At 41.0% G+C, this 15832-nt stretch overlaps 1 protein-coding gene across 1 annotated transcript in view; it reads right to left on the bottom strand.

Moving 5' to 3' along the window:
- Window positions 1–15832, bottom strand: part of PI4K2A (phosphatidylinositol 4-kinase type 2 alpha) — a 29541-nt gene that overhangs the window by 12812 nt on the left and 897 nt on the right. The window contains exons 2-4 of the mRNA XM_079793344.1: window positions 7112–7312; window positions 1254–1385; window positions 261–414 (exon numbers count right to left, since the gene is read on the bottom strand). Coding sequence (XP_079649470.1) covers window positions 261–414; window positions 1254–1385; window positions 7112–7312 — 487 coding nt within the window. The remainder of the gene's footprint in view (window positions 1–260; window positions 415–1253; window positions 1386–7111; window positions 7313–15832) is intronic.

Raw genomic sequence — 15832 nt, 5'->3', positions numbered from 1 at the left:
TGATGGTCAGTGCACGTCATAGCGACTGGTCAACCGTCATTCTGGTCTTTCAGTCGTAAAGGTCACTTAGGCTTTTATATATATAGATGAAATAAGCAAGTCACAAAATGACAAATACTGTAAGAATCCACTTATATGAGGTACTTAAAGACAAAACTGTCCTGTGATAGGTCTAGCTGCTATAAAAATTACTAGGGCTCCAGGCCTCCTCCTATGCCTCATCAGTCTGGCACAGAGCAGAGGACCACTACACTGCTCACCAGTGTTGCGGATGATGTAATCCAGCACCACCAACCGTTCAAACTGCAGCAATAGTTGCCGGTTAGTGTTCTCAGGGAGAGGTTCTGCTTCAAAACGCCGTAGCCAGTAGTCTGCATCTTTATAGCCTTCAACAAAGAGCTGGAATGAACCAACCTGCAACCAAGAAAGAGGAAGAAAGTTATTTCCCTATAGCCCAAGTTCAAAGATCCCAAGAGTAAGCCAGGGACCCACTAAGGTCTTGTGAATTTTATATAAGAGGAGGAAAACCTTTCAAGATGTTTACTTCATCTCCTTGCAAGTACAGGAGAAAGGGGCTGTGATGGTGATTGCCTGTCCAAATTCAAGAAACCCACCAAATGGTCAAGAGGAGTAAAGGGAAAAAGTTAGGATTTCAGGCCTTTGACAGAAATGAAGGACAGGAGCCTCAGGGCAGGCTATTCACATGCCAATGTACACTGAGTGGCCAGATTATTATGATCTCTGAACGCATAATAATCTGGCCACTCAGTGTACTTCTCTTGAGTACCTCATTTATTTGATATCAAAGATACTATAAAGTGTGCACCTGATCAGTTTTCCCCTTTGCACTGGCTGATAGAAAGCTCAGGGCAAATAGGTGGTTGATCTCCAGCAAAAGTCTAGAATACTTCTGGTACCCATTTGAGATACAAATACACTGAGTGGCCAGATTATTATGCAGAGATCATAATAATCTAGCCAGTCAGTGTATGAGTCTACAGCAGGGGTGGGGAATCTTTTTTCTTTCAGCCAAGGGCCATTTGGATATTTATAACATCATTCACTTAATATAATTCACTCAATATAAATTTATGTTGCTATGAAAAAAGCTCCTAGATTTATTGAATTTTGAGTCCCACCTGCAGGGCCAGACGTTCCCCATCCCTGGTCTATAGACACCTTACTTCACCACCTAGATGACTATGGCACTAAAAGTCATTACCTTTGATAAGTCACATAAATGTAGTCTATACCTTTGGTGGCAGCCCGATGCGGTTAAACCGTTGCCCAACTTTTGGCACTTTCTCTAGCGCAAGCCGCTTGCCCCTGGACTTCACTCGGTCAATGGCACTATAGTTGAAGGTCTCACTGGCCATGTGTACTACCTACAGTTGAAAGAGAAGAGATACCTAGGTTAGCGGTAGAGTCAAGTTTAAAAAACTATCCTACTATGGCAGAGAATAGCTTGATGCTCACCAATACTGTTCCTCTTCTAGGGCACACAGAAAGAATACATCTCTCAGTGTTCCTAGCAGCTTAGATGGAGTATATGACCAGTTTGGGCCAATGGAATGTTGACAAACCACATCACAGAAGAACCCTAGGCACCTTGTCACTACATGGAATGACATGGGACCTAAGAGAGCTGCCTAAATGGCATAATTCTATGATGTGAGCTAGAAATAAACTCTATTATATTAAACCCCTGTGATTCAGAGGTTGTTACAGCAGCTGACATGAATTACACTGACTAATACAGCTACCTCCTGGATTAGGAGAAGATGGCCCAATGCCTGTTTCTCTCCAAATAAAAACAAATTGCGCCCTAGCCAGTTTGGCTTAGTGTAGAGAGCATCGGCCTAAAGGGTTCCAGGTTCGATTCCAGTTAAGGGCAGATACCTTGGTTGCAGGCTACTTGCCCTGGTCGGGGGCATGTGGGAGACAACCAATCAATGTATCTCTCTCACATTGGTGTTTCTCTCTGTCTCTCCCTCTCCCTTCATTTTCTCTAAAAATCAATGGAAAAAATATCCTCGGGTGAGAATTAAAAATACAACAAATTACAATTTATGCTATACCCTTTTATTTCCTTTTGAATTTTATACGATGTGCAATTATTCACATTCAAAAAGTAAACATTAAAGTTAATTTTAATTTTTAGTGAAGTTTTATTTTTTCTTAATTTAACATTTTTATTTATTAAATGTATTGGGGTAACATTGGTCAACATGAATATATAGGTTTCAGGTGTGGGTTTCTATGTTACAAGATCTGTATACTGCACCATGTGCCCACCACCCAAAGTCAAATCTTTTCCTGTCACCTTATATTAGGACCCCTTTCCTCCCCCACCAAAATGAATATTTATGTAGACTATATTTGGAATATAACACAAGAAACTAATAATAGCAGCTGTCTCTGAGAAATGAAATCAAGTGGCTGGAAGACAGGGTTGAGAGGAAAGCTGAATTACTCTTCTCCATTTACTCTCCTGTGCTTTCTGATTTTAGCACTAGATACATGCATTGCCTATTTAAAAAAAAAATTAACGGGCCATCAATATTACACTTGACTGTCACATTGTGATGACAATCAAGTGTAATCCATAATCCATATGTACACCTATTATCACACTTATCACATTGCCTTGTGATCATTCATATGTATATCTAACATCTTTCTTAAGACTAATGAAATTAGGTGAGGAAAAGAACACTTTACTCACATTAGCATTCCCAAATAGTGTCTGGCACATGTTCAAAAATATTAAGTGCATGAATGAATGAGTTATAGCTTCTTTCAGAGTCAGCAACAAGTGGATTTTCGCATACAAATATGTAAAATCAAATTTATAAGAAAATTCTTTTCCTAAGCCTTGCAAAATTCATTACAAATAAACTAATTATTTTGCCCATGAATGATAGAGATAGAAAGGGGCAAAATAATTCCCCCCTTCCCTCCTTTAACACATCCATCCAGTGCAAGGTATTGTAGAATGGCACTCATGAACATGGTGAAACCCTAGTTCCCTAGGCCATAAATCACCTTTTCCCACATCAGATTTATTTGCAATCACTCTTCATAGCAGCCCCCTTTTCCCTATGACTAATGAAACTATCATAACCTGAAACCTTACTGGAAGAGACCAGAGACAGCTACCAAATGAAAATTAGAGCCTTACTATTTGAGGCTCCACTGCAACGTGAGCCCTGTTTAAACTGGCTAGAATCCTATCACAGGGTGGGGAGGCGGGGATAGGGGAGGCAAAGATACTTCCTCTTACTATTCTCCAGCAGCTTTTTGTTAAGCTCGCAAAGTACTGTCTCATATCAGTCTCATAGAAGACAAGTATTTTTGTTGTTGCTGACTTTTTGATGCAAAAGTTCCTCAGGCCTCATTAAGGTTCTCTAACAGAGAAAGAGGAAGAAAAGGATTGTGTGTGTGTGTGTGTGTGGGGGGGGGGGGGGGTAACATTAATGATTAGAATAGTCATAAAAATACCAGAGGCTAAGATTTAGGGAGTGTTTACATTGTTCCACGCACTGGGCTATGTGTTTTACTAGTACATGGATATTGTGTAATCTTAATAGCCATGCTATAAAATAGTAACTATTTATAGCCCTATTTTTATAGTGAGGAAACTGAGTGTGGGGGTGGGGAGACTTCTAAATGACTTGCACAAGGGCAACCCACTAAAAAGCTGCAAAGCCAGAATTCGAACTTAAGCCCTCTGATTCTTAGGCACTGCACTCCAGAAGTACAGGCAAAGCAGTCAGGCATAGGCCGAGGGCACTCTGTTATTTACCTAGTGAAGAAAGGATATTAAAAGTGATGGGCAAAGAGTATTTAAAAGAGTTTCTAGAGTTTAGGAGGGGCCTAGTAGAAGGATTTCAGGTTAGGCAGGAGGTCATAGGAGCATTAATTATTATACAAGAAGGTTAGAGTGTGCTATTTAACTATACACACACAGAGAGGATTGAAACATGAAGGGAAGGAATGAGCTACACAAAGCCAGGCAGTGAATTAGATGTCAAATGAGAACTACAAACCCAGAATTGTGATCAAACATTCTCTCCTAGACCTGAAGTTGGGGGATTTCTGGTATTGTCTTTTTTTTTTTTTTAAATATATTTTATTGATTTTTTTACAGAGAGGAAGGGAGAGGGATAGAGAGCCAGAAACATCGATGAGAGAGAAACATCGACCAGCTGCCTCCTGCATACCCCCCACCGGGGATGTGCCCGCAACCGATGTACATGCCCTTGACCGGAATCGAACCTGGGACCCCCCAGTCTGCAGACCGACGCTCTATCCACTGAGCCAAACCGGTTTCGGCTGGTATTGTCTTTTTAATGATTAAAAAAGAAAATCATCACCAGAAGATATTTTTCCCATTGATTGCTAGAGAGTGGAAGGGAGGAAGGAGGGGGAGAAACATGGATGCAAGAGAGACACATCGATTGGTTGCCTCCTGCATGCTCCCCTACTGTAGCTGGGGAATTTGCAACTGAGGTACATGCCCTTGACTGGGAATCGAACCTGAGACCCTTCAGTCTGCAGGCCAATGATTTAACCACCAAGCCAAACCGGCCAGGGCTGGTATTGCTTCTCATTGTTTGATATTCATTCACCAATTCAGGAGGTCCTTATGGAATCCTTACTATAAGTATAGTACTTTGCCGAAACCGGTTTGGCTCAGTGGATAGAGCGTCAGCCTGCGGACTGAAGGGTCCCAGGTTCAATTCCGGTCAAGAGCATGTACCTTGGTTGCGGGCGCATCCCCAGCGGGGGTGTGCAGGAGGCAGCTGATCGATGTTTCTTTATCATTGATGTTTCTGACTCTCTATCCCTCTCTCTTCCTCTCTGTAATAAAATCAATAAAATATATTAAAAATAAATAAATAAGTATAGTACTTTGTGAGGTGCTGAGAATGGAAGAAGGATATTTCAAGAAATAGTCCCTGAGCTATCCCTTTCACTTTGGCATATTGTAAACTTTTCAACGGACAGACAGACTAGGAGGAAGAGAGAGAGTCCAGGGGGCTCCTTTGATCCCCATATTTACACAGATTCCACTGGGGTTCCAGGAGGAGTGCCAAACGAGTTTAAGGCTAGAAATCAGATTGCTGCAGGATTTGAGTCTGTCCTGTTCTGGTGGCCCACTGTAAACAAGAATGTGGTTGGATTAATTACATTTACTATAACCAGCAAAGGTTTGTTAACTATACTCAAGACGCAGTTAAAGGCATAGCTGAACAACTAGATGCCACCAGCAGGATGACGTGGGAGAACAGGTTGGCCTTGGATATAATTTCGGCAGAAAAAGGAGGAGTATGTGTAATGTTGGGGGCCAGTGCTGTACATTCATCCCTGACAACACAGCAGACAGACCATCACTAAGGCCCTAAAGGGATTGGCAACTTTAGCTAATGTGTTGCTAGAATCCTGGAATTGAGGACCCTTTCTCTGATTCACTAGAGCAATGGTTTGGAAAGTGGAAGGGAATGATAGTATCCATATTCACCTCTTTGATTAGGAGTCACAGTGATGGGATGTTATATCATCCCATATATGAGAGGACTTATCCAAAGGTTAATTGAAATCGCATTGATCAAACAGCAAAATAGTCTTCTCCTAGACACTGTAGAGCAGGAAAGTCAATGGATGTCAGCTGAGTTTGAAGAAAAGAGTTTAAATAAAGAAAAGGGGGAATTGTGAGAATAAACAAGTAATCTTTTCTGTCAAAGAACAGTTTAGGCAGCCGCCATTTTGGCCTGCATGACTTGTAGCTCCCCTAGGGGCCGCCATCTTGAAATGGCAAAGGTCAACCCCTGACTTCTATACTTACAAACTAGTTGGCTTATTGTTTGGAGTTTGGTGGCAAAGAAGCAGACACAGTTAAATATCTACAACAGGAACATTTTCTTCTAAAATACTCTGGGAAGCCCTGGCTGATGTGGCTCAGTTGGTTCAAGTGTTGTGCTGTGCACTGGAAGGTCTAAGTTCGATTCCTGGTCAGGGCACATACCTAAGTTGTGGATTCTATCCCCGGTTTGATGCGTAAAGGAGGCAACTGAGTGATGTATCTCACTCACATTGATGTTTCTTTCTCCTCCTCCCCTTTCTCCCTCCTTCCTTCTCTAAAATAAAATAAAATACCATGGAAAACAGAAAAACAGGTTTGAAGGAAGTTCCTGTCTCCTGATCAGTCTCTTTGCCCACAGAGTCAGCTAACTAAACCTGTGAAGAATACTTCAAGCAGGGGTTTTTACTCTATAGGCATGGTTCCTATGAGGTCAATGGATGAACTTCAACTGGTCTATGAATCATCTACTGAAATTATATGCAAAACAATTGCAAATATGTATACAGGGGTTCTTAACCTGGCCTCAATAAGTTTTCTGATATTACATGTAATTAATTCGGTATTTAAGCATTTTGGGGGAATTGAAGGGATATGATCCAGACCCTTATTAGAACCTCAACTGTCAATACCACATATAATGTGTGTGCAAATTCATTCTAAGTGTGGATTTGCCTCTTGGGACACGAATTTTGTTATGTTGTGATAAGTACCAGGATTCCATAGTATAAAGATGAGGAAATAGAATTCCATGTCAGTTCCCTGTAGGGGTCAGGCCAGATTTTTACTCTAAACCTCAGCCCATTCTAGTCCTCCTTGCCAGACCTTACATAAGTGCTTAGCTGATATCAGCTAGTCCATTCTAGACTGTATCTAAATCCTGGAGTGATTTGGAAATCTAAGAAAGTGAGCCACAAAAGTAGCTAGGTTTCTAACCAGCTTAAGGTTATCTGGGATCCAAAGATGCAGGGAGCCCATAAATGTGCATCACAGTGTCAGTAAACTTCCTGAAATTGTAGGCAAAAATTTTATGTGTATCCTTCTCAGGACAACTTTCATCAGATGATCAAACCATGAGTTTAAACCTATCTCTCCACACAAACCCCTTGCAAAAAAGGCTGAGAACCCTAAACTCAGGGCATAAGCGTGCTCACGACCTAATGATCTCAATAACCTAACAGGGAGCAGGGCTTAGGCCCAGGAAAACTCTGTCAAGGCAGTAAGGCCCTCTGGAGACAGGTCACTGACCTTTGTACGGGGTACAATGTTGAGTTCCAGTTTTTGGTCCACCAGGCTGGCCCCTGCCTCTGAAAGATAGCCCTGGTTGAGGACAAGGCAATCACGGCCAAAGCAGCAGGGACAGCAGAGCTTCTGCAGCCACTTGGTCCACTTAGGATTAAGGTGCCCATAGGGCTCTTCATTCTTGGGTTTGAAAACAGCAATGATCTTCTGCACAGACAAAAGAAAAAGAGGATGTTAAAGGCAAGTTGATTAAAGTAGCTCACAAACCAGGTCAGCAGGAAAATTAAATTAAAATAAATTAATTAATAAAATAAACAATAAAATAACCTGGGGAAAAAGAAAAACAGGTTTGAAGGGGAGCTCTTGTCTCCTGATCAGTCTCTTCGCCCACAGAGGCAGCTAATTAAACCTGTGAAGAACACTTCAAGTAGAAGTTTTTAATCTAGAAGCATGGTTCCAGGTACCAGAAATGAGAGGGCCTGAGCAGACAGCCTCTACTTAGAGTTAGACACTTGGCTTCTCCCCAGCTTATAAGGGGAAGACACCAGCTTATGTATGCAGCTAGGAGACCCACTGATACAAAGGACTGTGGCCAAAGAAGCTGCCAAGTCTGGTATATGTGGCACAACAGATTGTAACACCATCAAACCTCAACTTCCAAGGTACATACGTATACACTGTTGCTCTGCAGCAATTATGTAGACTCAAAAAATTATCAGCTGAAAGGAAATTAGTAAAGTATTATGGAATGAGGTTAAGAAAATGTCTTCATTGATGGTTGATTTCCTCTATCAGCTTTACTATCCCATCCCCTGGATGTTAATGAAATCTTACAATAAAAAGTTTAGAAATGACAAAATAAGAAAGCAAGAGAAAAGAATAATCACAGCAGTAAAAGGAATATGGTTAGAATGGGGTTCTCTTAAGTCATTCTGATAGACAAGAGACCAGGACAGGAGAGGCCACAAAAATTAAAAATCCATCTTCTCTAGATGACAGTAACTTAATCCTCAAAGGTCCTTGGAAATAGAGGATGCTGCTGCAACCTAGAAACTATGGTCCTCCCTCCTGAAGATTTCTTCCCCAGGCTAGTCAGCTCTCTGAGGTTGTTTTTCATCTTTCTCATTCCGTACAGTCCCCAAATTGGTCATTTCAAAGAAAGAGAAGTAAATATGCTTTTCAAGTGATGCCTCTCCTTATCATATGACTCTCCCTCTCCCCTCACCCCACAGCCAACTCAAGCTAGTCTGGGTCATAAGAAATTTTCCTGTGGGTATCACTTCCTAAATGGCAGGTCACATCAGAAAACATACACCCATCTGCCTGCATTAATTAAGTACTCATATTAGGAACTAGCTAGGCACATTCTCCAACAATATTTGGTCAATCACAAGGCCAGTTCCTTCAAGAGGCCTTGTAAGGATTTGAGAGCGCTAGAAAAATACAGAACACTCTTCCTCCTTCAAAAAGAATCAATTTATTCTTAAAGATAAATAAACTTACTTATCCACTGGAAAAAGTCAAATGCATATATTCATAAGTCAGAATTACATTCTTATTTAAAGTGGCTAGCAAGAGGCTGAAGGTAACAATCTTCCTCTCCATCTCTGCTCCCTGGAATCCTGGGCTCTGAATCACAGAGCTCACCACTCAGGATGATGGATAGTCCACTGTAACTCTCTGGAACCTGGGCAGTGAATCACAGGACAATGTGAGGCATGTCCCAGAACCCAACAGTCAGTTCAACTGAAGCACAACGTGGAGTTTAGCAAACTGGTCCCCAAAAGGGAAAACAAGACATTCCTATTACTAGCGAGGCTGAAAATTGCCAGGGCTGAGGTAGGTTTAACTACTTCCACTTAAGGAAAGCAGAACTTGAAAGCCAAGAGTACAGCCAAGCATCATTTATAGACTAACCTTCCAAACTTCTGTTTCCTTCCTCCATAAGGAGAATCATAAAGCATTTCATCAACTCTAAAAGCATTAGTAAGCATGGTTATCTCAGTACAACATGGGGTTTATTAAATATTAATGTCTAGACTGGACAAATGAGGGAATGGTAGGGTGGGAAGGATGGAGGAACTAAAGGACTTTCAGAAAGAAGGGGAGATAAATGCCTTTGATGACTAAATATAAGCCTTAGTCCAATTCAATTCTGTTAACACCTGCTCAGTACCTAGTTTGTGTAAGCATCCTGCAGTTTTCCTAAATAGATACATAAAACCACACTGGCCTAATTTCCAAAGCACCCTGGCCACTTCACATAATCAACTGTGTTACTGAATACTCAAGAATACTCCTTTTATTCATAGAAAACCACTCAAATTAGAAAGACACCCAGCAGTATTTAGTTGAGAAAGAAAATGACTACGGCCTAATTTTTCTCACCCATCCTCTCCTATTATATACTTTCAACTCCTTTATTACATTTAGGAGAAAGCTTCAGTTTGACACCAATATTTTTTAAACACCTTTCCTTAACACCCATTTACTAACCCCCTTTTAACCAAGGGGGTGAAGTGCAGGTAGCCTAAGTAGCAGCAATCCACGAAGGTGGGGATAAAAACAGAACTGCACAAGGAAGCAAGAGGCCACTAAGTGGCTGGTGTCAGGCCCCACAACCAATTACTGGAACCTGGAACCCAAAGGGTTTCCTATATTTACCCACCAGCCACAAGAGAGGGTATTAAGCTATGCCAGTGGTCGGCAAACTCATTAGTCAACAGAGCCAAATATCAACAGTACAACGATTGAAATTTCTTTTGAGAGCCAAATTTTTTAAACTTATATGTCTTAACACCACTTCTTCAAAATAGACTCACCCAGGCCGTGGTATTTTGTGGAAGAGCCACACTCAAGGGGCCAAGGAGCCGCATGTGGCTCACGAGCCGCAGTTTGCCGACCATGGTGCTATGCTAAAGAGGTTTTTTCCTCCAGGAACCTAAAATCTAACAGTTCAAGCACAGCACTCATATTACACAGTGAAATATACAGTAATAACTTATAATAAGTTTTTTTTTTAAGTTTGATAAATATGAAGTGGACGGTTCTCAAACTTTTTGGTCTCAAAACCCCTTTAAACTCTTAAAACTTATTAAGGATCTCCAAAAGCTTTTGCTTATATGGGTAAAATCTGTATTTGCTATAGTAAAAATGAAAATGGAAATGTTAAAACTATTTATGAATTAATTTAATAAAAATAAACCCATTGTATGTTAACATAAGTGACATGTTTCATTAAAAATATATTTATAAAAACAATTTTTAGTGATAAGTTTGGCACTGTTTTATTATTTTTGCAGATCTCTCTAATGTTTGGCTTATAAAAGACAACTGAATTCTCACATATTCCTTAATATTAAATCTTCAATATCATACATCCTGTAGCCTCTGGAAATCTCCACTGTACACTTATAAGGAAATTAGAGTGGAAAAGGCAAAGTCTTAGAATTATTGTAAAAATAGTTTTGACTTGGGGACCCCAAAAGGGACTCCTAGGGGTCTTTGGCCACACTCTGAGAACTCCTGTATTCTGTATTAGAAGTTGGAAGGAAAACAGCACTCCCTGACTTAGCTATTTAGGTAGAGAAGTCTTATTTACATGTTAACTCTCACAAAAGAGAGGGAGAAGTGGGGGTTCCATCAAATATGAGACTGAAAGAAGATGGGATCCAAATAGAATATAGTGAAGAGAGTTAGCCTATATTTCTTTTCCTAGTCACTGCCTTCAACTTCACCTGCCTCGTCCATTAGAACTTGTGGTCTGGGACAGCTCCCTATAACAGATGGTAGATACTTAAAATCTCGAGAACTACATTTATATATGATAATCAAAGTTGCCTGCCTCTTAACATTTTAGTAAAAAAAAAAATTGATTCTATTTGAGGTCTTTACTCCTTATTTGGCTATCAGTGTGGTTCTCAATAAAACGTAAGGGCATCAGAATTTCTTTTTTATTTTTATTTTAAAAAAATATTTTTATTGATTTCAGTGAGGAAGGGAGAGGGCGAAACATCAATGATGAGAGAAAATTATTGACTGGCTGTCTCCTGCACACCCCACACTGGGTATCCAGCCCGCAACGCAGGCATGTGCCCTAACCAGGAATCGAACCTTGACCTCCTGGTTCATAGGACCATGCTCAACCACTGAGCCACACCAGCCAGGCAGAATTTCTTGAAGACACACATTCAATAGTATTAACACACTTTTATATTTCAAAAATGGGGGGAAAAAAACACTGTGCTGGCCCTGGCCAGTGTGCTCAGTGGTTAGAGCATCAGCTGGCGCACCGAAGGGTCGAAGGTCCAATTCCTGGTCAAGGGCATGTATCTGGGTTTCGGGTTCACTCCTCACCCCTGGTAGGAGCACATGCAGGAGGCAAATAGTCAATATGTCTCTCTCACATCAATGTTTCTCTCTCTTCTCACCTCTCCCTCCTTTCCATGCTCTCTGAAAAACAATGGAAAAATATCGTCAGGTGAGGATTAACAAACAAACAAACAAAAAAATAGTTCCGCAATGATTTCATGACAAACTCTTGGTGGATAAAGTATTTTTAAGAGGTTGAAAATTATGACATAAGGCCAAATTCCAATTAGGATTATTTATCTAATGAATGTACTATTCTCAATGGTCATGAAAGCATCTTTTCAAAATCCTATGACTTTTGCCCTAGCTGGTCTGGTTCAGTGGATAGAGCGCCAGCCTGGGGACTGAAGGGTCCCAGGTTCGATTCCGGTCAAGGGCACATGCCTGGGTTTTGGGCTGGATCCCCACTAGGGTGTGTGCAGGAGGCAGCTGATCAATGATTCTCTCTCATCATTGATGTTTCTATCTCTCCCTCTCCCTTTCTCTCTGAAATCAATAAAAATATATTTTTAAAAATCATGACTTTTGCCTTACTCAATGCTAACGTACCCAAGAAAGCCTAATCCAGAGATCAATGGGCATATAGCTTAAAAAAACACTCTAAGCAGGAACCATGCCAAGGGATCTCAGGTGTCATATTTCATTTAATCTTCTCAATAAACTAGTGAATCCAAGCTATTCTTTGATTCTTGGAAATATGAATATCTAGTATTACTAGCCTCACAAAACAGAAACTACTAAAAAAAATACTTTTGTAGGTGATTGAGTATGAGACTTGAAGTGCAAGGCTGTAACTGAGGAGGGTAATAGGAGTGCTCTCTACCATGACTTCTGACCTAGCATTTTCCGTTTTACTGTTCCAGGTCCCTACTTGCTTGCCCTGAGGGAGAAACAATCCTAAACTGAGAAACGGAGTCAGGGCTGTTATCTTCAAAAAACTGTTGGGACTGTCTAGCTCCAAAGGTAATTGTCACAGAAATTACTGTTCTCCCCTGATCCCCCTTCTTCGTTGGACACAGGAACCCTGACTTTTAGCTGGGCAAAATAAAAACTATAGTTCCAGGCACTACTGCAGCTAAGTTCTGGACAATGAGATATAAAGAGGAGTCTGGGGCAACTTCTAAAAAATGCCTTAAAGGGAGTGGGCATATGATCCCTCTCCCCTTTCTTCTTCCAAGTGGCTAAAAAACAGATAAGATGTCTGCAGTTTGAATAGCCGTCTGGGACTATGAAGTGGAAGCCATATATTAAAGATGGCTGATCAGCTGGATGGAAGTTTGCATCCCCAATAAAGTAAAATGCCATTTTTGAGTGGCCTATAGACTTCTTTTATGAAAGTTAAATGTACTTTTATTTGAGTCATTTTTTAAAATTTTATTTATTGATTTTAGAGAGAGAACATTAATTTGTTGTTCCACTTAGATATGCATTCATTGGTTGCCTCTTCTTCTTTTTAAAAAAAAATATATTTTCATTGATTTCAGAGAGGAAGAGAAAGGGAAAGAGAGAGACAGAAACATCAATGATGAGAGAGAATCATTGATTGGCTGCCTCCTGCATGCCCCACACCAGGGATTGAGCCCACAATCCAGGCACGTGCCCTTGACCAGAATTGAACCTGGGACCCTTCAGTCCACAGGCTGACGCTTTATCCACTGAGCCAAACCAGCTAGGGCCCGAGTCATTATTATTTTAAATTTTCTATGCACACAGTCAAATTTATTCTTAACCAAAATAGTAGCTGAAAAGAGAAATCAGGAATTCGGATGACACTAACTCTGAGGCAGCAGAGTAGAGTATTTAGGAGAAAGAACTCTGGAGCCAGTTTGCCAGTGTCTGTATCTCGCCTCCCACTTATTAGCTGTGAAATCTGGGCCAATTACTTATACTGTGTGCCTTGGTATCATTATCTGTGGGGATAATAATAGTACCTACCTATGAGGGTGTGATGTGAATTAAGTGAGTTATTACTTGTAAAGCATTTAAAACAGTACCTGGAATATAATAAGTACTATCTAAGTATTTGTCAAGTAAAATAAACTCATTTAGAGCAGGGCCAAAGCGGATAAGACCAACTACAGTGAGTCTGTGGGCCAGTCTGACACACCACAAGATTTAGGAAGTAGTCCTCTGCTCTAAACCACATTCTCCTCAGTGGGAGCAGGATGGTTACATTAATGAGTTTTGTCAGGGCATTTGTGTTTCAACATCCCCTCTAAGAAAGGACAGTGGTCAGGGAATTATAGAGAATGGGATCCCACAAATCACCAAGAAATAAAACCAGAGTCTGTCATTCTCTGTGGCCCAAATACTGAGATAGTAGTACTTTATCTGCCAGGTAGAATTGAGAGATCATATTATTCCCACCTGTCAGAGCACCTGATCACTTAGCTGATCTGACACACTTCCAACAGAGCTGTAACAGTATTATGACAGAAAAACAAAAACCTTCCTCTGGCTCCTGTATCTAGCAAAAATAATCTGTCAACAAGGCAAATAAAAAAACAAAACACTCATATCTTATCTTAGATGTCATTCTGGTTCTCCAATAAAAAGATGGAAGCATCTTGCTAACATTTAGACCTCAGAACACCTAGCTTTCTTTTCTTCTAGAAGTGATGGTTCCCCTTTGAGCTTTTCATTTGACTCACTGCTCTCTTCTTTGAGGGACTCAGAAATACCTATTCCTCTCAAAGCTTTCTCCAACTTAGTCTGTGTTAGAGTTGACGGCAGATTTGCTCTCTGGGCCTTGGTGATAATTCAGGGATGACAACACCTGGGAGAATCACTAAATCATTCAATGAACCTAACCAAGCGCTACAAGTCACAGCACATCCTAGCCACTCAGCACTCCTATCAAAACAGCATCATCCATTTAAAGAGTTCATACGGGAGAGGTGCGGGGGAAATTTGAGGGAGCTTTAACATCATTCTAACAAGTATAACAATAACATGTTTTTCCAATAAACCATTCTGGCCCATCTGATAACTTTGGCAAAGAACACTTGGTATTTTGTGACCCGCTGATATTCCAATGACACCTCTGCAGTTCTCAAAAGAATAAAGGTCGGTCACTCTGAAAGACCACCAGACATTCACACTGCAAACCAGGACAGTCTATCCGATTGCTACTGCCCGCCCTCACTCCAGCTACTTCAAGCTGGACATCTAGAAATCTCCGCTGACTGCCTTCAGAACTCAGAAACTGAGATTAAAATCTGTTCCAATCATTAACCTTTGTTTCTCTTTTGTTTCCATAGAACTGACTCTTATTAAATAACTGACTGTTTGTGTAATAATAGGCCTAACTTTGAGAGCCTACCTGCATCACTGCCTCCTGAAATGAGACAACTGTTTAACTAAACTGACTTATTCCCAAGTCTGGGAGACTGGTTCAAAAGATGATGCAATCTACCAACTCAACTTCTTGATCTGGAGACTTCTTGGGAAAGTTTCAAAGGCAGAACTAAAGGGGAGCAGATTATACTACCCAAAATGTGTCCCTTTTGCATGTGGATTGTTTGAGCTGAAGGCAATCAAGACCTGGCCGTCTCAGGAAAAACTTTTACCTCTCCTTTAACTGCCTAAAAAAACTTAGATAGGGGACCTGGCCCAGAAAGAGAGCTATTACCAGAGAGAATTTTGTTTTTTTCCTGTAGGACTTACCTACATGGCAGGTAAAATATCTGATTAGCAAACACCTGCTCTTCTTAGCTTCCTAGTGAATTGCCCTCCTCCCCTTTGAAGCTCCAGCCCATATCCCTCAGCTGAGACGGCATATAAACCTCAATTGCCTGACTGGCTTTGGATCACATATGTTTATGGGGCTCCCATAACTTAGGAAATCAAATTTGTCTTTCTCGTGTTAAAAAAAATAAAAATAAAGGTCATCTCTCAGCTGCCCTGATCACTCCATGCCCCATCCCATCCCCATCCTCCTTTATACAAATGCAAGGGACAAAATAAAGGTCAGCCAACACTTTGCCTTAGCTGAAAAAGCTAACTGTGACAGTCCTGGGAGAGAAATGAAAGTAAGAAGGCAGCTGACAGTCCCGTGATTCTAAAACTCCATTCTAAGCTTGAGGAACCATAAAAATTTTTGAACCATTTCCCCAAAAAGGTGAGCAATAACCAGACCGATGACAAGTGGTGATTCCACCCACTCTATCGCCATCGTCTGCCAATGAGAGACCCGGGAAGGCGGCAGGAGACAACCCACAGCACAGAGGCTGGAAGGAACCCTGGAGAGTCCCTCCCTGATGGGGCTTCAATTAACACCGGTTTGGTCCCAAAAGAGAGAAAAACGGGCCCAAATCTCAAATCTGTAAGTCTGTAGGTTAATGCCCGAATAGCAGT

This window comes from Cnephaeus nilssonii, assembly GCF_951640355.1.
Source record: "Cnephaeus nilssonii genome assembly, chromosome: 16".
NCBI lineage: Eukaryota > Metazoa > Chordata > Mammalia > Chiroptera > Vespertilionidae > Cnephaeus > Cnephaeus nilssonii.
Note: the sequence above shows the minus strand (reverse complement) of the source record. Positions and strands in the feature narration are given on the sequence as shown.